The sequence below is a fragment of the Tursiops truncatus genome, chromosome 1 (assembly GCF_011762595.2).
Source record: "Tursiops truncatus isolate mTurTru1 chromosome 1, mTurTru1.mat.Y, whole genome shotgun sequence".
Classification (NCBI taxonomy): domain Eukaryota; kingdom Metazoa; phylum Chordata; class Mammalia; order Artiodactyla; family Delphinidae; genus Tursiops; species Tursiops truncatus.
Genome location: NC_047034.1, coordinates 162809512 through 162834635, shown reverse-complemented (window position 1 = coordinate 162834635; position 25124 = coordinate 162809512). Strand labels below are relative to the sequence as shown.

Below are 25124 nucleotides of genomic sequence, written 5' to 3'. Positions count from 1 at the left end.
TTTTTAGAGATGTGGATGGATCTAGAATCTGTCATACAGAGTGAAGCAAGTCAGAAAGAGAAAAACAAATATCGTATATTAACACATATATGCGGAATCTAGAAAAATGGTGCAGATGAACCAGTTTGCAAGGCAGAAATAGAGAGACAGAACAAACGTATGGTCACCAACGGGGGAAAATTGGAGGGGGGGAATTAGAAGATTGGGATTGACATATATACACTAATATGTACAAAATAAATAGGTAACTAATAAGAACCTGCTGTAAAAAGTAAATAAATAAAATTAAATTTAAAAAATAAAATAAAAGTAACAGAAAACCCTAAAAAAAAAAAGCTAAACAGGGAATATAGCCAGTATTTTATAATAGCTATAAATGGAGTATAACCTTTAAAAATTGTGAATCATTATACCATACACTTGTAACATATAATATTGTACATCAACTATATTTCTATAAGAAAAAGAAAAAAAGAACTGCAAACAAATATTGAACTCTAGTCAATGCTATTCATGCTGGAGTGTTTAGGAATGAAGTGTACTGACACCTGCAAATTACTCTTAAATGCATTAAATATAAGATGTGTTGTTATTCACAATAGTCAAAATGTGGAAGCGATCCAAGTGTCCATTAACAGTTAGATAAACAAAATGTGGTATAGACACATAAAGGAATATTATTCAACCTTAAAAGGGAAGGAAATTCTGACACACGCTACAACATGAATGAACCTTGAAGAAATTTTGCTAAGTGAAATAAGCCAGTGACAAAAGGACAAAAACCTCTATGATTCCACGCATATGAGGTGCTTAGAGTAGTCAGATTCATAGAGACAGAAAGATCGGTGGTTGCCAGGGGCTGGAGGTGGAGGGGAATGGGAAGTTATTATTTAATGGGTGCAGAGTTTCAGTTTTGCAAGATGAAAAAAATGTGGAGATGGATGGGGATGATGGTCACACAATGTGAATGTACTTAATGCCACAGAACTGTACACTTAAAAGTGCTTAACATGGCAAACTTTGTGTTATACGTATTCTACCACAATTAAAATAGACAAAGTAAGATGCATTGATGGACAAATACATGATGAAGCAAATATAGCAAAATGTTAACAATTATAGAATCCAGGTAGTGAGTATATGTGCATTCATTGTACAGTTTCTTCAACTTTTCCATGCATTTGAAATTTTTCAAAATAAAATATTGGTAAAAAATAGATATGGGAAAATAGTAATAGTGTAAATTAGTACAACATTCCTGGAAAAAAATTCAGCAGCGTTTATCAAGAGCCTTGCCCCACTAATTTCCCTGTTCTAAGGGAATAATTGGAAATGAGAACAAAGATGTATGTAAAATTGGAATTGTTACTTTAATACTTGGCAGAACTTAGCATGGAGGCCTGGGATTTTCTCTGTAGGAGGATATTTGACTGCCGATTCAATTCCTTTACTCATGTGATGAGCAGACTCTAAGATGACCCACTTCTGGTATCAAGTCTTTGTGTAATCTGCTCCCCTTGAGTGTGGGAAAGACATGTGATTTGCTCCTAAACAATAGAATATGGAATCATGGAATGTCACTTCCATGATTAGGTTACATAAGATTGTTACTTCTGGCTGGCTGGCAGACTCTCCCTAGACTCTCCCTATTGCCTTCTTGGCTTGTACCCTCTGATGAAGCAAGTGGCTGTGTTGGAGAGGTCCGTGTGGCAAGAAACAGATGGTGACCTCAGGTTAAGAGCCAGCTGGGAACTGAAGCCCAGAGTCCAACAACTTTTGAGGGACTGGATTCTGCAAACAACCATGTGAACCTATAAGTGGACTTTCCCCAGTTGAGCCTTCAGATAATACCTAGCCCTGGCCAAAAATTGCAGCCTTGTGAGAGATTCTGAAACGGAGCACGCACCTAAGATGTGCCCAGACTCCTAACCCACAGAAATCATGAGATAATAAACTGTGGGTTTTTTTTTTGCGGTACGTGGGCCTCTCACTGTTGTGGCCTCTCCCGTTGCGGAGCACAGGCTCTGGACGCGCAGGCTCCGCGGCCATGGCTCACGGGCCTAGCCGCTCCGCGGCATGTGGGATCTTCCCGGACCGGGGCACGAACCCGTATCCCCTGCATCAGCAGGCGGACTTTCAACCACTGCGCCGCCAGGGAAGCCCTAAACATGTGTTTTTAATTTGCTAAGTTTGTTGTAATTTGTCACATAGCAATAGGTTACTAATTATAGAACTATTCAGATATCTTATTACTTTTTGATTCAGTTTTGGAAAATAGTAGTTTTCTAGAAATGTATTCATTTTGCCTCAGTTTTCAAATATGTTGGCATAAAGTTGTTCTGTTTAAAAACTTGATTGTAAAATATAACTCACATACAGAAAGGTGCATAAAACATAACTGCATAGTATAATGTACAATTACAAAACAAACATCTGTGTAATCACCACCCAAGTCAAGAAATAGAATATCGCCAGCACCCCAGGAATCCCCATGGGCCCCTTCTCAATCACATCCCCACCTTTCCTCTTAGGAGTAATCATTCTTTGATTTACGGTTATCTCTGCCTAGTGTTATAGTTTCATCGTTCTCTGTAGCTTATCCATCCTCATATAATATAGTTTAGATTTTTCTGTTCTTGAATTTTAAATAAATGGAAAAATTCCCTAAATATCTTTTGTGTTTTGCTTCTTCTGCTCATCACTGCATTTATAACATTAATTCATGTTGTTGTGGAGTTCTAGTTTACTGTCACTTCTATTTAATATTCCATGCTATGATTATACCCAAATTGACTTAGCTACTTTACTATGGATAGGCATTTTGATTGTTTCCAGTTTGGGGCTCCATAAACAATTCTCCTCTGAACATGTCTCCTGGTGCACAGTCCGTGCATTTCTTAGGGCATTTTTCCAGTGGGGATGTTGCAGGGTCACAGGATGTGAGTATTTACACCACTTTACTGGAGAATGCCAAACTCTCCCCCAGAGTCACCAGCAGTGTATGAGAGTTCCTGTTGGACCATACCCTTGTGACCACTTGGTCTCGTCCCACTTTTGAATTTTACCCAACTGGTGTGTGTATAGCGGTATTTCATTATAGCTTTTGTACTACCTTGATTGTTTATGGAGTTAAGCACTTTTCCATGTATTCATTGGTCATTCGGATTTCCTTTTGTTTTACAAAGCATGTATTGAATTTATTTGCCCATTTTTCTATTTGGTGGGTTTGTCTTTTCATGTTGATTTGCAGGAGTTCTTTATATATTCGAAATAAGACTCCTTTATCAGTTATATGTGCTCAAGTATTATTCCAGTGTATGGCTTGTCTTTTCATTCTCTTTGTGGAGTTTCTGGATTGTGATATAATTAAATGTATCTATTTTTCCTTTATGGTCACTTATGATAACTTGTTCCCTTGTTTGCATGGTTAATGGTTCACATTTTAAAAAACATGTTGAAATTTTGAGGCTTAGGATGACGGTGCATTCCTTCGGAGGGCTTTCGCTTCTATCAGGTGCTAGGGGACATTACGAGCCCAGGACCATTTTAAATTAAATTTACAGTCTGAATATTTGTAGACCATGATAGATGATGTGAATTGTATGCATAAGGGACAGCTTCAGGAAGCAACTTCTCAGGGATATGGTCTCTTTCCTCCTGCTCTTTTCGGCACCATGGCGTATTTCCTTATAATCCCCGGGGTGGGGGGGGGCGGGGGGGATGGTTTCTGCTGCTTCACTCTTACAGTGAGAGTGTGGCCCCTTGGGGTCTCTTATCAGCTTCTCCTTCTTGGTTAGGTCCTAGGCTTTGTGAGATCGTCAAACCCGAAGCCCATCAGATATCAAACCCAAAGTCGGCAAATGACCTCAGGGAAAAACATCTCCACACCTTGACTAACCTCACTCATTTCGCTTAGGTTTTGCCTGGTTATTCATTATAAACTTGTCAGAACTCAAGGATGCTTGTTCATTATAAGCATCTTCTTAAAAAATCTTCTTTTCAGGAAGATGTTTTTAGGAAAATGCTTACCAGAAACTTCACTCCAAAAGACTTATGTACTAAGATGTTAATTGGCAAACTAGTTAAAATACATACAAATTAGGTAGAATCGGTAGTGTTCAAAAAAAGGTGAATTATTAAATTATGATATCCATATATGACAATTACCGTGCCCATTTTCTAAAGTACCCCCTATGGCAAAGACTGTCAGATGTCCATCAAAAGCTGTTGTCTCCTTCTTTTGTATTAGCAGTAGGGTTACTTAGCTGCCAAGCTAGAAACTACATTTCCCAGCCTCCATTGTAGCTGGGTGTGGCTACATGATAGATTATTATCAGTGGATGTGAGCAAAAGTGATGGGTGTCACCTCCAAGCCCAGGCCTTCAAGTTTAGGTGCATTCCCCTTCATGCCCTTTTTTTTCCCATTGGGCTAAACTTGGGCCATGATTTGACTATGAAGATGAAGACAACACCTTAGGAGGTGTCAGAGCCACAGGATGGGAGAGACCTAGTCCCTGAATGACCACAGGGAGCACAGTGGCCCCAACAATCTGGACCACTCATCTCAGGATTGTTACATGAGAAAAAAAAACAAACTTATGTTGAGTTACTGTATTTTGGGATATCTTTGTTAAAGCACTTTGCCTTTCCCCCTAATTAATACACACCCACTTAATGCTCGCATTTCATGGAGATGTCAATCCATTGACCTCAGTTGTTCTTCTTCCTCCCATCTTTTTTAGTTTGTTTGTTTTTGTTTTTGCGGTACGCAGACCTCTCACTGCCGTGGCCTCTCCCACCGCGGAGCACAGGCTCCGGTCGCGCAGGCCCAGCGGCCATGGCTCACGGGCCCAGCCGCTCCGCGGCACGTGGGATCCTCCCAGACCGGGGCACGAACCACTGCATCGGCAGGCGGACTCCCAACAACTGCGCCACCGGGGAAGCCCCTTCCTCCCATCTTTACTTCTCTTGGGATCTCTTCTTGATTCTACGGTCTCTTATGACAATCACATCCCTGCAATATTGTCTTTAGCCCCTCTTTCATTTCATTTTACTTAGCAAAACTCATCCTTCTGGTGCCTGTGTTCAAGTATCTGAAGATCACTGATAAAATCATACAATTAAGGCTGACTGGTTTTCTGTTCTCAAACAGAAAATGGACTCAACATGGAAAATTCTACTATGTTTTTTGAATAAGCACAATTTTCTTCTTCTCTACTCTCTCAAGATGACAGTTTCATTTCTTTTCCTTGTTCTTCAAAATTTGTACCTCCTTTCCTAGGTTCATTCTTGTTTGGTGACCTTGCCTCATTTTTTCCTAAGAGAATTAAAGCCTTCAATCACACCGACACATTTCATCTTCCCGCCGCTAAATCTGCAAACCCACCTGCTTCTGCAGGCCCAGGAGAAGCTGTCCCCGCTTCTTTCAAGGGTGTCTGACTCTGAATCTCTGCCTCTTTTACATTCTCAAAGTGTTTTCTTCTCAACTGGGTCATTTTCCAATAGCTCACGGATATCTGTAATATCTCTCTTGTTTCACCCAATGAAACAAGACACATATCTCTGTTCACTTTCTATTCTGTATGAAACATAACCACAGACTTAGCGGCTTAAAACAATCCAGATTTATTGCGTCACAGCTTCTGTGGGTCAGAAGTCCAGCAGGTTTTTGCTGGGCTCTCTGTCCAGGGTCTCACCAGGCTGAAAGCAAGGCTCTGGTTGGCCAAGGCTCTGATCTCCTCTGAAGCCCAGGTTTCTCTTCAAACTCACTAATTGGTGGCAGAATTCAGCTCCTTGCTTCTCTATCCACACTGTCTCCCTAGGTTAATGTCAGTTCATCTGGTGATGTGGCTTTAAACGCCATTTAGATACTGAAAGACTCACACCATTTTATCTCTAGCCCAAACCTCTTCCCCAAGTTCCAGACTCATTTCTGTGGGAACTTATCTGATAGTTTCATTCAGGTCTCTCACTGGCATCTCTAACTAAACGTGTCCTAAAGGGAACTCTGGATTTCCTGCTCCCCAAACCCGTTCTCCCTCTGGGCGACTGCACCAACCCGCACCCAGTCAGAGAGCCAGGAACCTGGAGTTTTCCTTGATCCCTGCCTTTCCCTCACTTCTCATACACAGCCTGTCAGGGTCTGTCATTACACCTCTAAATTACACACATCTGCGTCAGCACTGTCTGCACCCTAGCCCTGACCTCTGTCACCTTTTCCTGGACTACTGTTCTAGTCTCCTTACTTCCATCCCAGACCCCCTAAATCAATTCTCCATATGGCCCAAAGGAATCATTTAAAAGCATAAATCAGGTAATATAACTTTCCTGCTTAAGTCATGTGAATAATTTCCCAATGCACTTCAAATAAAATTCACTTTCTGGGACTTCCCTGGCAGTCCAGTGGTAAAGACTCCATCTTCCACTGCAGAGGGTGCAGGTTTGATCACTGCTCGGGGAACTAAGATACCACATGCCTCGCAGAGCGGTCAAAAAAAAAAAAAAAAATTCACTTTCCCCCCTGGCCTATGAAGCCTGTGGTCTGTGTAATCTGACCACTGTCTTCTCTGAAGCTCTCAAAACTGTCATTGTCCTGCCTGTCCCTCTGACAGAACAATCTCTCTACTGTTCATCAGGGCTGGTTCCCTCTTTCCTTCAGCTGTGGTTTAAATGCTACCAGCTCAGAGAGCCCTTCGCTCTCCAATGAATCTAAAGGGTCCCCTCCTAGTGCTCCCTCCGTCTCTTTCAGGGCACTTGTTTGATGTGTGCACTTGTTTATTGTGCATCTGCCTTACCAGTCCATGGTTGGTTTCACCTTTGCACGAATGGTGAACTTGCAGAGAATGGGACGCTATTCTAGCTGTGGGACAGGGCTGACTTCTAACCAGCCAGGCTCCCAGAAGCCTCCCAAGTAGCAGCAGAAGAGCGAGTGCTGCAGGGGTGAATTATCCAGGATGTGAACTCAGGGCTGGTCACTAGATTTTTTTTTTTTTTTTTTTTTTGCTGTATGCGGGCCTCTCACTGTCGCGGCCTCTCCCATTGCGGAGCACAGGCTCCGGACGCGCAGGCTCAGCGGCCATGGCTCACGGGCCCAGCCGCTCCGCGGCATGTGGGATCCTCCCGGACCGGGGCACGAACCCGTGTCCCCTGCATCGGCAGGCGGACTCTCAACCACTGTGCCACCAGGGAAGCCTGTGGTAGCTGGATTTTTATTCCCTGTTCAGGCAAGGGCAGTGGAGTGTTTCTATGATACTCCAGCCAATCCATATATCTTGACACCACTATTTTTATCAATGAGACCCATTTCTATAATTAAAAAAATTTTTAATTTATTTTATTTTTTAGCAATAAATGTATGTATATTGTTTTTGTAGACAGTGCTATTGCACACTTAACAGACTACAGTATAGTGTAAATATGACTTAAAAATATTTTTTATTTTATATGGGACTACATTGATTTATAATGTGTTAGTTTCAGGTGTACAGCAAAGTGATTCAGTTATACATATACATATATCTGTTCTTTTTCAAATTATTTTCCCATTTAGGTTATTACAGAATATTGAGCAGTTCCCTGTGCTATACAGTAAGTCCTTGTCGGTTATCTGTTTTAAATACAGTAGTGGGTATATGTCAATCCTAAGCTCCCAATTTATCCCTCCCCCTCTGTGAGACCCATTTCTAATATTCAGTGTGCCAACTGGCACGGCTTCTGGGGTCAATGAGAATTAAAATAAGCTGAAGCTCTGGTAGTGGTCAGGACTGGAGAATGGCCCTTCTGGCTAAATGAGAGCTGATAACTTCCAACCCTCTTCCCTCTCAGTGTGAATTACCAATCAGAGCAATTGTCTGCTCCCTGGAGCAGAGCTGAAACTAATACACATCTAACATCACGCAGTTTATGCCCAAATTCAGACACTACAGTGAAGTAGAACCAGTGGAACAGGCTAAGCAAAAGGGACCTTGGGGGTTGGAGGGTGGGTCTGGAAAGCCAGCCAGTGGACCCAGGGCTGGTGGGCTGCTGAAACAGTGAGTCTGGGTGATGTGTCCTCCAGGGCACACACCCAGCCCAGCAGACGTAGATCACATCAGAACACAGTCTTCCCTTATGACCTGCCACCTTGTTTCAGAGCCACCCCTGACCTCCCCCTTCGCCTTCCACGATGCAGGCTGGTACCAGGGGCTCCTTGGGGATGTGGAAGGAGAAACAGCTCCAGAGGTGCTTGACCAAGGCTGCCCCCTTCTCTTTCTCTGCAGCTCCCAGACTTTCCACCTTGGACTCAGGGACTGCCTCTCCTGGGTTCAATTTCCTTGGTCTTTCTTCCTTATATCACTCTCTGGGACACCCTGGACGCTAAGAAGGTGGGCTTCAACTATCTACAAGTGTCCCCTTCCACACCCCCCCCCATTCTCTCCCTGAGCACAGAGAACAGCATACAATGGGTCCTCAAAAAATATTCCTTGATGGAAAATTGCTTTCCTGGCTCTCACTGGCATGGTCCTTTTACTGAGTTTATGACGTGGGCAGTAATTATGAATCCTTTGCTACAGACAAGGAAATGAGGATGAGTGTGTCTGCCTCACCAGACTGCCAGTTCTTCCAGGATGGGGCTCTGTGCTTCCGTCTCTCCACACCAACACACACCCCGCACTGAGCCTATTTGCTGAATTGCACGAGGGCAGCTAAGGCTTAGTTTCCTTATCCGTAAAATGATGCATCATGTCTGGCGTTCTCCATGTGCCAGTACCGATCCACTCTTCACTTTTCTCCATTCTGCACTGGTCAACAGAGGCTGACATTTCCTAAGACTGCAGCTCTCATCAGGTTCTGGGACCATCCCTTGCTCCCTGGGTGGTGAAGCTTCCTGCCGCTGCTAGCCCCTGAGCACCTCACCAGCCTTTGTTGGTTCCTTTAACTGTGCCCACTACTTTGAAATAATCCTTTCATCAAACCCTTTTCAATTACTCCTTTAAATGTGCCATCTGTTTACATCCAGTGCCCTGACTGCTACAATAATTGGTACCAGAATAGCCTCAGGAAACAGATTCTTGGCTGGGATTCTGGGATTGGGTTGCTCACACATCTTGATTAGTGTGTGAACAGCCTCCTTGAGGGGGGTAATGGACGATGGCTATCTGCGGCATCACAGTTACTGCCTTTATGACCAGTGGTGGCGTGACATGAACTGGTAAGATGTTGGGAGATCAAGTAGCTATGACACTTAGTCACTATGGTGACAGAAGTGATTACAAAGACTGGAGTGGCCTTCTGACTCTACATTTGATTGCCCTTGGAAACACACACAAAGGAAAAAAAAAACAGATTGAAAGCCTTGAACTGGACTAAATGGGAAAGAATTCTCATTATGGTCCTAGAGGCAATGAGAGGTGATGGAGTGCATCCTGAGGAAATCAGCATCCCTTGTGAGGAAACTGCCCCAAGTGAGGTCCCTGCAGGATATTTATGCTAGGAAGGCTGGTTTCCTCAGACTGAAGGCTGGGGGTGGGGGCTCGGGGCCGGGTAGGGTTGCTGCCTTCACCAGTGAGGAAGATTCAGGAGGTGTTGGGGGTTCCAAGTTCTGACCAAATGTCCCCATCCCATGCTTGGGTTTCCCATTCTTTCTTAACCAGTGCCTTTCCATTAGCATAAGAGACTTGGTAGGGTTGCACATTTAACTGGCTCTGCAACCCTGGGGCCCTGACCATCAAGGCCTGGGCTTGGTCCTCTGCTGTATCTGCTCTGTGACTACCAGAATCAAAGATTCCTTCAGAGTCATTCTGGAGGCTTTTTTTTTTTTTTTGCGGTACACGGGCTTCTCCCTGTTGTGGCCTCTCCTGTTGTGGAGCACAGGCTCCGGACGCGCAGGCTCAGCGGCCATGGCTCACGGGCCCAGCCGCTCCGCGGCACGTGGGATCTTCCCGGACCGGGGCACGAACCCGTGTCCCCTGCATCGGCAGGCGGACTCCCAACCACTGCGCCACCAGGGAAGCCCTTCTGGAGGCTTTTTGAATATCCACCCTTGCACTGAGTCATGAGTTCAAGGCTTTCAATTCGTTTTTAGCCTGAGTGAGCTCAATGTGACCACAGACCCATCCTGTGTCTGTAAATTAACTGGCAGAATCCCACCACTGATTTCCTGACTCACGGTAGAAGAGCACTTAGGCGTGGAAGGGTCAAATGGAAGCCCTTGAACGGCAACGTCCCCACCATCAAAACAGCAAACCAAAGGCAACACTACATCCCTAAGGGAATTCTAGAAATTAGCACCACCATCAAGGGTCTGAGATATGTCAGGGGGTCATTCCTATTAAGACTCAGTTTAACATACCTATTTGGCTGGTGCAAAAACCAGTTGGGTCTTGAGGAAAGACTATAGATTACTGTAATTAATTATAGATTACTGTAATTACTATAGTTAACTAGGTGGGATGCCAATTGTAACTGTGATTCCAGACATGAAATCTTTACTGGAACGGATCAACACAACTCTTGCCCTCGTGTACATCTTTGACCCCAAATTCTTACTTTTCTATTCCACTAAGTAAAGATCGTCAGAATTAGTTTGCCTTTGTGTAGCAGGGACAGCAGTGTATCTTCACTCTACTACCTCAGGGCTTTGTTTAGTCTCCTGATTTCTGCCATAATAGAGTCCAAAGGGTTACCGATCATCTTGACATGGTTCCAAACATGCTGGTCCATTATATTGATGACATTATGGTAATTGGGCCTAGTGAGCAGGAAATTGCAAGCACTTTAGATTCTTCGTAGAACATATGTATGCCAAAGGAAGGGTGATAAATCCCATAAAAATTCAGAGGAATGCCTTGTCAGTGATGTTTCTAGGGTAGCCAGCGGTCTGGGGTATGTCAGGGTATCTCCTCCAAAATGAGAGACAAGTTACTGAACCTGATACTGCCTACAACAAAGAGGGAGGCCAAACATTTGATGGGACTCTGGATTTTTGAGGCAATATAGACTACATTTGGTCATGCTGTTCTACCCAGTTACTGGAAAAACCTATAATACTGCAAGTTTTGAGTGAGGCCTGCAGCAAGATAAGACCCTACAGCAGGTCCAGACTGCAGAGCAAGCTGCCCTGTCACGTGAGCTTTACGATTTAGAAGTTTATGGCAGAAAAATATGCTGTAGGGACAAGCTCCAGTAGGAGAGTGGCAGTACAGTTACAGACCCTTAGGGTTTTGGATTCATTCATGCCCTCTTCTGCCAATAGCTCTTCTCCACTTAAAAACAGCTCCTGGCTCACAGCTGGGCATGATAAAGCCTGAATGCTTGACTGTGGGACACCAAGTGACCCATGCAACCGGAACTGGACATTTTTGTTTGTTTGTTTGTTTTTGTTTTGCAGTACGCGGGCCTCTCACTGTTGTGGCCTCTCCCATAGCAGAGCACAGGCTCCGGATGCGCAGGCTCAGCGGCCATGGCTCACGGGCCCAGCTGCTCCGCGGCATGTGGGATCTTCCCGGACCGGGGCACGAACCCATGTCCCCTGCGTCGGCAGGCGGACTCTCAACCACTGCGCCACCAGGGAAGCCCGGAACTGGACATTTTCTGATCCATCTAATCATCAGATTGGACATGCATGGCAACATTCTATTATTAAATAGTATATGTGAGATCAGGTCTGAGCAAGCCCACAAGGCGCAAGGAAATTGCAGGAACAGGTGGCTCAAATCCCCGTGGGAGGTCCTCGTAGTGCTTCACCGCTTCTCTCTCAACCCAAAGGTCGGGAAGTTGCGATGGCAAGTTATCATGGAGGAAAAGGCAGACATGGTTTCCAAATGAGTCTGCATGGTATGTGAGCGCCAGCCACAAATGGATAACTGCCACATTAAAGCCACACTCAGAGTGTCTCTAAAGGACAGCGATGAAGAGGTATCCTCTATGGGCAGAACTTCTTGTTATACTGATTGTTCATTTTGCATGGAAGGAGAGATGACCAGAGGTACAGATCTACGCTGATTCATGAGCAGTGGCTCACAAGTTGACTAGCTGGTCAGGGACTTGAAAATAAGAAGATTGGGAGATTGGTGATGAAGAGTTAAGAGGTCTAAGGGAAAGACATATGGATGAATTGCTTGAAATGGGCACAGGTGTTGAAGTTATTTTTAACCCACACAAATGTCCTGAGAGGGCATCCATTGTGAGGGAGGGTCTCAGTGAGCAGGTGGACAAGATGACCTATCCTGTTGATGTCAACTTCTTTCCCCATCTGCCCTGGTTCTTGTTCAATGGGCCCACATACAGAGTGGCCATGATGGCAGGGAAAGGGGCTATTCATAGTGTGGTAGACGAATAATGACCTCCCAGAGATGTCCATGTCCTAATCCTAGGGACCTGTGAATATATTTTATATGGCAAAGGGTAAATTAAGGTAGCAGATAGGATTAAGGTTGCTAATCAGCTGACCTTAAAAATAGGGAGATTATCCTGAATTACCTGGGTGGACCCGGTGTCATTACAAGGGTCTTTAAATGTGGAAGCAGGAGGCAGAGTCAGAGTCAGGGTGGTGTGAGGTGAGAAAGATTCTACTGGCCGTGGCTGGATTTGAGAATGTAAAGAGGCAGCAAGCCAAGGAATGCAGGCAGCCTCTAGAAGCTGGAAAAGGCAAGAAAACAGATTCTCCTCCAGAGATTCCAGAAAGGACCGCAGCCTTGCTGACACCTTGATTTTAGCCCAGTGAAATTCCTTTCAGTCTTCTGACCTCCCAAAATGTAAGATAATAAATTTGTGTTGCTTTAAGCCACTAAGTTTGTGGTAATTTATTACAGCACCCGTATAAAGCTAGTACACATAGACTCAACAGATTTCCCTCACCAAATCTGATTGGGCAGTTGGCACTGTTGAGTGCCCAAGCTGCCAGCAGCGAAGACCAAGCTGAGTTCCCCGTATGGCACTATTCCCTGGGGCAACGGTTCTCAAAGTGTGGACCAGGAAGCCCTGGGGGTCCCCAAGACTCTTCCAGGGGTTCTATGAGGTCAAATCTACTTTGTTAATACTAAGACGATATTTGCCTTTTTCACTGTCATTCTTTCATGAGTGTACGGTGGAATTTTCCAGAGGCTACACGACGTGTATACAACAGGCTGAATGCTAAAGCAGATCTGAGAATCTAGCTCTCTTTTATTAAACCAGACTCTAAACAGATTTGCAAACATGTCAAATAATGCCACTCTTCTCACAATTTTTGTTTTGAAACTTATTTTTCATTAGAATGTTATATTTATGTTGCTATGTAATAGGTTTATTAGTTTTAAATAAATAAAGCTTTACTTTCTAATCCAGTAAAATAAATATAAACCGTATAAACAAAAACCCTTTGCAATTTTTAAGAGTATAGTTTTTCAATAATTTTGAAGAGTGTAAAGGGATCCTGAGACCTAAAAAATCTGAGAACCACTGCCTTAGGGGGACCGGCTACTTACCTATTGGTAGGTTGATTGTCCCCTTCTTTTGTAAGGGATCTATGACCTCATGGTAATGAATATGTATTCCTGCTCCGGACTTGGCTTCCCTGCCTGCAGTGCTTCTGCCAGCCTCATCATTTTTGGACTTGCTTATTCATCACTATGCTATCCCACACATTGCCTATTTTCATTTTATGGTGAAGGGCACATAGCAATGGTCTCACCCATGGAACGCACTGGACGCACAATGTGCCCCATCGCTCAAAAGCAGCTGACTGGGTAGAGAAACCTTCAGCGCCAGCTGGGAGACAGCAACCTTCAAGGTTAGGTTATTGACGTGTAGGATGCAGTATAAAATCAGTGGCTCCACCTCTCTCACAGCCAGAATGCAGAGGCCCAGGGACCAAGGGGTGGAAGTGGAGGTGGCTCCTCTCACTATTATTCCAATTAACCTCCTGGAGGACTTTTTGCTGTCCATCGCTCAACTTTGTGTTCAGTGGGTCTGGAGTCCTTAGTGTCCAAGGGAGGAATACTTTCTCCAGGCAACACAGATGTGGTTCCTTGAAATTGGAAGTAGAGTCTTCCTTCTGCTCATTTTGAGCTCTGTATGTTGCTTAACTAAAAGGCAGAGTGGGCATCAACTGTACCAGACAGAGTGATGAATCTGGGAAGTGGAGGGCGGGCAGGAAGCCCACGTCTAGAATCCAGAGGATTCCCTGGGTACCTCTCAGATCTCCCGTGTCTAATAACAACAGTGGAAAACGGCAACCCAATAGACCACAGACCAATAAGAACCTGAATCGCATAGGAATAAAGACTTAGGACACACACACACACACACACACACACACACACACACACACACACCTGGTAAAGAACCAGATTAGGACACACACACACACACACACACACACACACACACACACACACACACACACACACACACACACACACACACACACACACACACACACACACACACACACACACACACCTGGTAAAGAACCAGATTAGCCAAAGTGCTGGCAGCTGGTGAGAGGAGCACGGAAGGGGTGGAAGAAGGCGTGACTGCTAACTCAGACCTCGTGACCAGCTACCGACGCGGGGCTGGGGCAGGTTTCTCCCCACTCTGCTGTCTGATTGGAAGAGCCTTGATGATGACTAAGTTAGGCTCCAGGTGAGTGTGACTGAAGGATGACAAGGACGTGGTGAGTATGACAAGGACATGGTGGCTGATGAGACTGTTTTTTCCCTGTTAGGGATGAGCTTTCTTTACCCCTTAATTTTTTTTAAGTATTGAGGTGAAATTCACATAACATAAAACAAGCCATTTTAAAGTGAACAATCAGTGGCATTTGTGCAATCATCACCATGATCTATTTTCAAAACTCCTTCATTACCCCCGAACAAATGCTGTAACCATTAAGCAATAGGAACATGAGTTTAACAAGGACAAGAGTGAATGGTGGGGGGAGAGGGGTAAGGAATTTCTTTGCTTGGATACCCTGTCTCCCCTCTAAATCCACTCTGCCCTTGTTCCATTCCTGGAAGGCTGACCTCTGTGGACTACACTCAGTGAAGTCACTCAGGTGCCTCTGCTTTGGGCTTGCAGATGGGTCTGACCCAAAGGGAGGCACCAGCAGGATCAAAGTCAGAATATTTATCCCCTGGCTCCGTCTGGCAGAGGCTGTGTTCTGCTCCCCATGGCTGCAGCCCTGGCAGGGCATTCCCCTCCCCGCCCCCATAGTAACAACTCCCTCCTTTTGCTCTTCAGGTCTAGGAGTTGTAACGGCTTCCTGTAATGTGAACCCCCTGGGTCCCATCCCTGGTAGGTTCCCTTAACCCTGCCCATACCTCTGTAAAGACTTCCTTAGTCGAAGGCTCTTCAGTAACCCTTTGAGTGTACCATCCATTTCTACCTGGGACACTGATACAGAAATGGATGGTGTGGTCCCTCCGTATGGTCCTTTTGGCATGGACCACTTCAGATTTTATGGATCAAACCAGCTCTGTTCACAGGTCCCAGTCTGGGCAAAGGAGATGCTTTCCTCCACAAAGCAGGTTCCAAGGGTGCCGGGGGTATGTACCAAGGCCTCACTGCCCTCTGGCGGTCAGCTCCTGAAAATGCACCTCAGGGATCCAACCTCAGCGGATCTCAGCCCACTGGGCACTGGTGCTGAGCCCATTTCACTCCTGAGCACGTTTCACCCAGGGGTTACTGTCCCCACTTTGCAGCGGAGAGCCTCTCCATTGCCCTTAGTATAAATCAAAATCTTGACCATGGGCTACAAGGTCCCATCTTCGCCTCCCCTCCTGTCACTCTCTGACCCAGCCACATCAGCCTTTCCTCAGATCCTAGGGTGTTCCCACATGCAGCTCCCAATTAGAACATATGGGCACTCTCTGAAACCTTCTTCACCTGGTTAACTTCAGTTCATCCTGTAGTTCTATCCATCACTCAGGAAAGTCCTCCTCGTCACCCCTTCCTCCCCTCACTGTCATACACACACACACACACACACACACACACACACACACACACACACACACACACACACACACACACACACACACACACACACACACACACACACACACACACACACACACACACACACACACACACACACACACACACACACACACACGGGTTTTCCTGATAGCACTGATTAATGTTGCTCTTCCCCAGAGGCTGAAGGAGCGTCTTGCTTTGCTCACAGCTGTATTCCTGGTGCTGCACCCACAGTAATAACCACACCAGCCCCTGACATGGATTAAGTGTTTCTCTGTGCCAGCCATTGAGCCAAGTCCTTGGGGGCTCTGGGCCACCCTCCTCCCACAGGTCCCTGGTCCCCAGGGAGCAGCCCTCGACTCTATCAAAAACTCACACGGATTTATTAGAATATGAAAAAGATTCGGTTTCTTCTGTACAGGCGGCAGAGCGGCAGCAGCTGTGGTGGCTTTGAACATGGTTGTCAACGTCACCCTTGCATGGTGACTCCTGCCCCAAACAGCACTTACATGGAGAGGAGGGGGGACAGATGAGCACCCACTGCCCAGTCCATTGGGAAGGGGGACGCTCTGACTATTGCACAATCCTGGGGAAAGGAGTACCCTTGGGAGAAGGACAGACACCAGTAGGCCTGGGCCTGGCCCATGGTGGCAGTGGGAGTAGGAGTGTGTGCCTGTGAGCAAAGGCCTCTGGGGACCCAGGACTCAGCCCACCCACCAGCCCTGGCCGGTGGGAGATGCTCAGGGGAGGCCCCTACCCTGAGGACGGGGCTCCACAGCAAGCTGGGTGCAGTGCTTATAAGAGAGGTTCCAGGGGCCAGTGGGGGAGGGGAGAGGGATGAGAGAAAACAGGCCAGCGGGAACTGAGGGTCAGGCCCAAGAGAAAGAAGGTGCCAGGAGGCCTGGCATCTGTGAGTTAGAGAAAATCATGATTAGGGTGGGTATGTGAGCGGGTGAGGTCATTTCTGAAATCAGAGCCCTGGGGACAGAGGACTGTTTTGGGGGAGAGTGTTGGGCAGACAGGCACAAATGAGGATGGGTAATGCTCCAGAGTAGGATGGCTGGAGCTCTGTTCAGCTAGAGGTTTTCAAAAATGTTTTAAAAACAGGAATGCCCTCTGTGCAAATAGAATCTTACATGGAAGTGTGAACAAACAAAACAGATAAAAAGGCAGCACTCTCTGGTGCCCCTGACAGAAGCCCCTGAAGGGCCCAGTGGTCCCCGCTGGAGCACAGTTTGGAGAGCTGAGTCATATCATCGTCCAAAGCGCCTCAGCTCCAGACAGAGCTCAGAGATGCCCTCAGCCTGCAGCTCTGAGTAAGGACAGGTCAGGTGGCTGGCCAGGGTGACACAGCTGGCGGGAGGAGGGTGGGACGGCCATGGGTCACTGATCCCTCCCCCAGTCAGATGCCTGGTCCCCTAGTCTTAACGCTGTTAATGGAGGGACAACAGAGGCCCCGGCTCCTTCCCTTTCCAGGAAGGACCAAGGCTGAGCCAGAGGCTCTTTGGTTAGAAACTAAGATTGACTTCAGTGAGGAGGGTGACAGATTGGGAGGGGGCCTTCCGAGGTCTGGGAAACTCAGAGGCCCTGGTCTGGGTATGGGAGAGAGCTTGGATCAGGAAGGGCAGGGTTTGCCTCAGCCCAGCAGGTCTGCCAAAGGACTGGGAAGGCAGTTCTGGTGGGAGGGAGGGCGCTTCCCAGGAGGCAGGGGGAGCCGTGCTGCGGTGGGGGCTGTGGGCCCAGCTGCCATGCGACAGGGGGAGGGGCAGGGCCAATCCAGGTCGGGAAGGACGAGGGGAGCCCCGCCAGCAGACCCCTGCTCTGGTGGGAGAGTCTGTGGTGGGACGGGCACCGCCCGCTAGCCCCAGTGCTACTGGCCCTTGGGGATGAAAGGCTCTCCCTCCCCAGGCTCAGGATGGGGGCCTGGGTCACTGAGGCAGCGCTGCATCCTCTGGGAGCTGGGGCTGTCACTTGACGCAGGGGTGAAGACGTCGTCGGTGCCCGGGGACGAGAGCTCCTTGGTCCGCATCATGATGCCCCTGTCGTCCTCGTGGTCCTCCTTGGCCACCCTTCCTGGATCCCGGTTCAGCCCCAAGACCTTGCCCTTCAGCTCCTCGTTCACCAGGTCCACAGACTCAGGTGACTGCGGGGAAGCTGGGTCGATGGTGATCACAGGCAAGTCGGCCTTCGGCTCATAGGCCAGCGGGTCTGGGGACAGAGAGCCAGGCACAAGCTGGCTTGTGCCCCTGAGCCCTGCCCAGCGTGCGCCCCACCTCAGCCCGTGCCAGCAGCTCCTACAGAACCTCAGCAATCCTGGCGCGCTTCAAATCACTCCACAGGGGCCTTTCCAAGCCCTTGTCAACACGGCAGATTGCTTTTCCTCCCCTCGGACTGGGGTCTGAGAGGTAGGACTGTGTTCCCCTCCTCCTCGGCCCTGGGGCTCCCATAGGAGTCCCTCCTCAGACCAAGAATTCAGGCTCCCTCCTGAGTCACCGGGTCCTGGAAGGCCTGCCCTTGTTTTCCCCACATGCTGGTGATCCCAACGGCGCAGCCGCCTCCAGCCTCCCTGCCAGGCACCCAGCTCCTCAGCATGAGCCCCACGTGGAGCGCTCTGTCCCTGGGGAGGACAGCAGGGCCACTCTTCTGCCCCCTTTGGTGAACCCCAACTCTACCCGATGTAGGAGGAGCTTGGGAGGTCAGGGAGGGAGCAGCCCGTCCTCCCCGCGGGCTCTCTGAGGCCCATTCCTGTTGGAGCCTCATCCTCGAGATGGTGGCACTGTGTGCCCAGCCTTGAGGCCCCTCGCCCAGCACCCTACGCCCTGCCTTACCTGAGCCAATGCGGGCCCGCGACATGGTGGGCGAGTCCAGCTTGTGGGCCGGCACCGTCAGGTAGTTGTTGATCTGACAGAGGAAGGGCAGACAGGGGTGAGCATGGGTGGCCCCTCTGGACGGCACCCAAGGCCAGTGGCCACACCCTCCTTTGGTGTGTCTGGGGTGCCCGTTCCCTCTCTGCCCGGGCCAGTGCTAGGTCCTGAGGGCTTGGCCCAGCCTCTTGTCAAGCTCTGCAACCTCCGGGGTGGCCTTGAACACCCCCCTCGCTGCCCCGCCTCTCCCACGGTGACACTTGCCCAGACTCTAGCTCCAGCCCACACCTACCCCTGAGGTACAGACCCAGAGAGTCAACTCAGGAGTGTCAACCTGGGCCCTGGATGGCCCCCAGGTATCTCAATGCAACACGCTGGAACTGAACTCAGCTTCTCATCCTCCTTCAAAAGCTGTCCCTTCCTTGGTGCCCCCTCTCCCAGCCACCACTCCCGACTACCCCAGTGGAAGGCTAGACGCGACCCCTGACGCCTTCTCCTCTTCCCTCAGTCCCACCTCAGTCTGGTGACCAAGTCTTGCTGCTTCCACCTCCTTCCTCCTTGAAGCTACCTGCTCCTTCCCTCCCCCCGCCACTGCCCTAAGCCGGGCCACCCCCACTGCTCCCCATGTCGTTCCCTTGCTTAGAACCCTCCTTCGTGACTCTCCACGCCCTTGGAATAAAGCCCAAACCCTAACACCATTAACAAGCTTCCTGGAAAGCTGAGCCCCCTCAGTCTGTGGTCAGCAGCTTATGCCCAGCTTCTTCCTTCCGCCTGGACCTCCCTCTGCCACACTCCCTCCCCTGTGGCTCTTAATCCTAAGCATACGCTGACCACTTCCTTGTTCAAGGTGCTCAGGGCCCCTTGCACTTCCTGTCCTGCACGGGCTACTGCATGAGAAGCTCCGTAAGGGAGGGACTGGGCCAGTTCACCACCGGATTCACAGAGGGTGCTCTGCTGCTTGGCACTTAGGAACCGCTCCACAAACGCTTCCTGAACAAATGAATGAAGGCGTGTGTGCCTTGCTTTGTGACTTTGGACAGGTCCCTTTCCCCTGAGCCTTAGTTTTCTCACTAGAAAATGAGGGGTTAGAGCACATGGATAGACTCGTCTAGCTCTGATGCCTGAGGACACAATGGGGAAGGGGGCCTCTTTGCTGCTCTGAGTGGGGAAGAGGGAGAGAAGGCAGCTTTCTGGAACCCGCCCTGGGGCTCAGCCTTTGAAACAAGTGGAGGAGGCCGAAAAACCAGATCCGAGTGGCTCTATCCCCAAAAGGGCCTGGTGGTGGCGGTGCAGGAAGAGGAAGAACCCAGGCTCCCGGAGAAAGGTGGGAGCCAGCTCCAGTCCCAGACACACCTTCTGCTCCAGTTGCCGGGCCTTCTGTCTCTGGAGCAGCATCTGGTTCCAGGCCTCCTCGTAGGGGTCTGCCACCAGCGTGTGTCTGTTGTAGGACCGCAGCTGTGGGAGGAACAGTTGTCAGGCAGGGCAGGCCCCAGAAGCTGGGCCTGGAGGGGCTGGGCGGCTCTGGGCGTGTGGCGCAGGGCTGGAGCAGAGAGGGGGCGGAGGGGCTCCTCTACTGTAGGGGGGCCGGGTGGGGAGCAGCTCCTCACCCGCTGCCTGGTCTTCTGCAAGTTATTCCTCAGGATTTTGCGGATCTCCTCTTCCTTGTCCTTGGACAGTGCTGGCAGGATGCGCTCGGCAGGCAGGGACTTGGGGTGGATGTTCCTGGGATAACGGGGCACAGATGAGAAAACTCCTGGGACCCTGGGGCCTGCTGGGCTGGGCAAGAAGGGTCCCCCCGGGATGGCTGGGGTGGGGGGTGGGCCAAGCCTCTGGTCCTCAGTGTGGCCCTGCAGCTCTCCCGCCCACCCCGTAGGATGCCCCAGGGGGCCTGCTCCAGGTGCGCGTCGAGGGGTCAGTGCGCCTGCAGAGGCTGCCAGGGTTGGCCACTAGCACTCACTGCATGGAGACGGTGGAGACGGCAGAGGGGATCTTGCCCATGCCCCCACTTTCCACCAGCTCGATAGCCTGCTTCATCTCCATCTTGTGGTAGAAAGCGATAAGCTGGGGCTCCTTGGAGCGCTCGCCAGCTATCAGACACTTCTTCACATACTTCTTATTAAACCGATTGAGCCTGGTGGGAGGAGGGAGGACATGGATGAAGCCACCTCCTGGGACGGGTTGATGCCCAGGCCCCGGGAGACCCTTACCTGCCCCTCCCACCCTCCTGCCCACAAGGCCTGCCACCTACTTGTCCTTCCAGTGGTGGTGGCCGTAGTGGCCACAGATGTCCTCGATGCCTGTCAGAAGGTGGTCCAGGAACTGAAACGGGCCCAGGGCCAGGTCAAGCCTTACTACTGGGCTCCTCCCCTACCAAGACTTCTGAATGGGCGCCCCCCTTCCACCCTAGTGCAGCTCTGCTCAGCCCAGCCCTATAGTTCCAGGACCAGCCAGGAGGTGGCACCTATACCTCACTCATCCTGAACCCCAGGGAAACCTCAAGCCTCTGGCCACTGGGGCCCGGCTGAGACCCCTTCTCTGAACCCACTTGTGCCGATGCCTGGGATAGGTTTCTGCAGAGGCAGAGACTGCGTGACGCCCCTTCCTCAAGTTCTAGGCTGCTCATACCACACCCCGCTATGGTGTGACCTGGTGACCTCAGGAGGCTGAAGGGCCACCCGGGCACTGGGATGAGGGAGGAGGGGCTGACTGAGGGCATGGACGCGAGGCCTAGCTGCTCCCCAGCTTCCGGAGCCTCCTCCTGCAACACAGGGCCCAGGCCCAGCTTCCAGTACCTGAGTGTGGATCTCCTCGTTGATAGAGCGCTTCGTTTCTTGCTTTTTCTTCACAGCCAGGAGGTCTACCAGGGGCCGAATGGTCATGCCCTGGAGGGCAGGTGGGTGTCAGGCACTGTAGCTCTGCTACTCTGGCAGGGAGGCCACAGAGGTACCCCACCCCAGGGTCCTTGAGTCTGCCCTCTGCTCTGAGGTCCCCGATCTCCCAACCTCCCAGCAGCACTTACATAAAGCAGGTCCTTAAGGCCCGCTTCTTTCCAAAGACACAGCCAGCGGTTTCACAGCCCATCCAGCCGAGTGACTCACACACAAGGCATCTAGCCCAGGTCAGGGGTCAGAGGGCCTGGGTTCAAGTGTGAGCTCCACCACAGATGCATTCTGTCACCCCAGGGAAGTCAGGCCTGGCTAACAGGGAGGACCACCTCTGCTCCGCCCCCCTTGCAGGACTGCCACCCAGGAGGACCTAGGAAGAGCAGCAGCAACTGATTTAACTGCACACTTGCCATGTGCCAGGACCAATTGTGTTTTACTAGGATTAGCACTTCAATACCCACGATGACCCTAAGAGGGAAGCCCATTCATTATCCTCATTTTACAGATGAGAAAACTGAGACTCAAAGAGGTTAAGTAACTTCCTAAGGTCTCACAGAAGTAGTAAAGCTGGATTCAAACTCAGGCAGGGAAGTCCCTACCTCAAAGCTGCTTTCATTAAAAATGGGCTTGGTAGGGCTTCCCTCGTGGTGCAGTGGTTGAGAATCCGCCTGCCCATGCAGGGGACACGGGTTGGAGCCCTGGTCTGGGAAGATCCCACATGCCACGGAGCAACTAAGCCCGTGTGCCACAACTACAGAGCCTGCGCTCTAGAGCCCGTGAACCACAACTACTGAAGCCCGTGTGCCCAGAGCCCATGCTCCCTAACAACAGAAGCCACCGCAATGAGAGCCCGCGCACCACAACGAAGAGTAGCCCCCACTAGCTGCAACTAGAGAAAAGCCCGCACGCAGCAACTAAGACCCAATGCAGCCAAAAATAAATAAATAAATTTATATTTTAAAAAAAGGGCTTGGTAAACCATTAGCATATACAACTGCAAAGTCAAGGTGGAAGCAGGGCAAGATGACAAAAGAGGCAGTCCCCTCTGCTTTTAAAGGACAGAAAAAACAAGTCCAGCCCGAGGAAGTTTCCTCTGTACTGTTTTTTCCCCGAGAAGGCAATGATGTTTCCCATCTAGGGCCTGGCCAGGATTAGTGTCCAGGAAAGATGGAGGGGATGGTAGAGAAACAGAGGCCCAGACAGGGTGTTTCTCACTTGCCCAAGGTCACAGGTCAGATAAGGAAAAGCAATTTACATCATCTCAGGCTGGGCTTCCTTGGGGACTCTGAGGGCGGTGAGGCTCTCAGCTAAGTCTGGGTTGTTTAAATGCACAGGAATCACGGCCAGCAGGCTGGAAGGATTCTTCAGGATCATCCAGTTCAGTCCCCTCACTTCACAGATGGGGATCTGAGACCCAGAGATGGGAGGAGAGTCCTTCCCGGGGTCACACTGATAACAGCAGAGCTCTGGCTAACTCCAGACCTCCTGCTGGCCAGTTCAGGGACCTTTCCAGTTCCCCATGTTGCGCTATTATTCCCATTTTACAGATGCAGAAACTAAGATCCTAAGACATTAAACCACTTCCTTAAGCCCCTACAATGAGCATCATGGGCCTGCTGACTGGACCCACTCCTCTTAATGCTATCTGGATTCCTAACTAAACTAGGCAGCAGTCTGGTTACTTTACATTCTGATTGGTCACTTTTCAATGACGCATGATCACAACTCTCCCTTTACAATTTAGGACACTGGGGCCCAGAAAGGGGGAGTGGCTTGTCCCTGTGATAACTGCACTAGTTATCAGTGGAGCTGGGACTAGAACCCATGGGCCCCCTCTTGGGTCACGTGCTTCCTCTTTCCTGCTAGAGTCAGGGTCCCCAGGCAGGGCTGCTCCACCCTGTCCAGCACCTGCACAAAGACGGTGAAGAAGATGACGGTGATGATGGCCGTGAGGAACAGGTCACACATGGGAAAGTGCTTCTTGTCCAGGAGGTAGCCCAGGGAGAAGGCGATGGCCCCTCGCAGGCCCCCGTAGGCAATGATGAACTGGTCCTTGGGGGTCAGCTTCACGATGCGGAACTTGTTGATGAACCAGGTCAGGCCCAGCACGCCTGCCGGGGAGGGGAAGAGAGGGGTCAGGCTGTCCCAGACCCTCCTGGCTTCTGCAGCAGAGAGACTTCTCTGTCTGGAGGAAGCCTCCACTAGTAAGCCCACCCGGCTCACTCGTTTCTCGGGTCCCTCGGCCCAACATGCTCCAGATCCCTCAGTCCAAGAGCTGGGTGGATCTTCAATTTAAGGGGGTCCCTCAACCTGGATATATTTTAGCGACATTACAGAGGCCTCCAGTGGCTGGAGGTCAGGAGGGGTTGGGAAAAGAGACGGCCACAAGTTGATACCTATTAAATAGGACGGATCTACTTTTCTGTGTGTTTGGAATCTTCTGTAATAAAAAGTTATTTAAAAATGCAGAGTTCAGAGTCCAATCTCAACCCACAGAACCAGAATTTCTGGAGGATTAAAGGGGTTTTAAGACAGTGCAGCAAGTAAATGCGACGCCCAGACCTAACCTCAGAGAGGAGGTGAGATCCAGAGCGGGGAAGCCGTGCCATCACTGAGGTAATGTGTGTCTGGCAGGTGAAGCAGCAGCCAAGGGCCTAAGGCCTGGTCCCCGTGTGCACCCCAGGCTAGCAGCAGAGGTTGGAAGGAACTGCAGGCAGCTTTGAAAGTGCTAAAGTCCAGACACTCTCAGACCTGGCTCTGTGGGCCTCCACTGGCACACCATGACTGTCTCCCCAGAGATCACAGATGCACCTCAAGCACGTCCCTCTCCCTTCAAAGGCCCATCATGGCCTCAGCGCTGCAGACAGCAGGAGTGGGGAAGCCCAGCCAGAAGCCAACCCCAGCCCCTCCACCCAGCGCACTTCTCACACACACACAGACACACACACAGCACCCACCCCCACCACGCACACACACCTCCCCTGGCTCAGGCCCGGGACCTCACCCAGCACTCGGGCGATGAGGCAGAAGAGCAGGGTGCTGATGACAAAGGTCCAGTTCCAGTGGTGGGAGCCGGCCACGGTGGAGACGCCGAGGAAGATGAAGATGAGGGTCTCGCTGACGCTGCTCCACATCTTCAGGAAATACTTGATGGTCGTGTGGGACTTGTGGGAGATGTTGGCCTCCACGTAGGGGCGCATCACCACTCCCGAGGCAATGAGTCTGGGGTCAGGGAAGCGCGGGGTTCAGGGTTCAGAGTCGAGCTGCGCCCTCCCAAAGCGCCTCCACAGCCAGGGAGGCGGACAGGTGCCCGTCTCCTGAGCTCCCCTTACGAGTCAGACGCCCCCGCGGGCTTCGCACACCTGTTCTCACTCAATCCTCTCACCCAACCCTGTAGACACAGGCATATTCTTGTGTTTTCTAGACGAGAGATCTG

The 25124-nt window shown here is 49.8% G+C and overlaps 1 protein-coding gene across 2 annotated transcripts in view; it reads right to left on the bottom strand.

Moving 5' to 3' along the window:
- Nucleotides 1-16299: 16299 nt before the first annotated feature.
- The window catches only part of SLC9A1 (solute carrier family 9 member A1), a 49371-nt gene continuing 40546 nt past the window's right edge, over nt 16300-25124 (bottom strand). The window contains exons 4-12 of one of the 2 annotated variants that reach the window (XM_033840174.2): nt 24693-24910; nt 23597-23799; nt 21596-21685; nt 21052-21122; nt 20761-20934; nt 20411-20525; nt 20157-20258; nt 18768-18840; nt 16300-18147 (exon numbers count right to left, since the gene is read on the bottom strand). In XM_033840174.2, the coding sequence (XP_033696065.1) occupies nt 17810-18147; nt 18768-18840; nt 20157-20258; nt 20411-20525; nt 20761-20934; nt 21052-21122; nt 21596-21685; nt 23597-23799; nt 24693-24910 (1384 nt within the window). In that variant the 3' untranslated portion in view covers nt 16300-17809. The remainder of the gene's footprint in view (nt 18148-18767; nt 18841-20156; nt 20259-20410; nt 20526-20760; nt 20935-21051; nt 21123-21595; nt 21686-23596; nt 23800-24692; nt 24911-25124) is intronic. The other variant, XM_033840179.2, reaches the window with a different exon arrangement.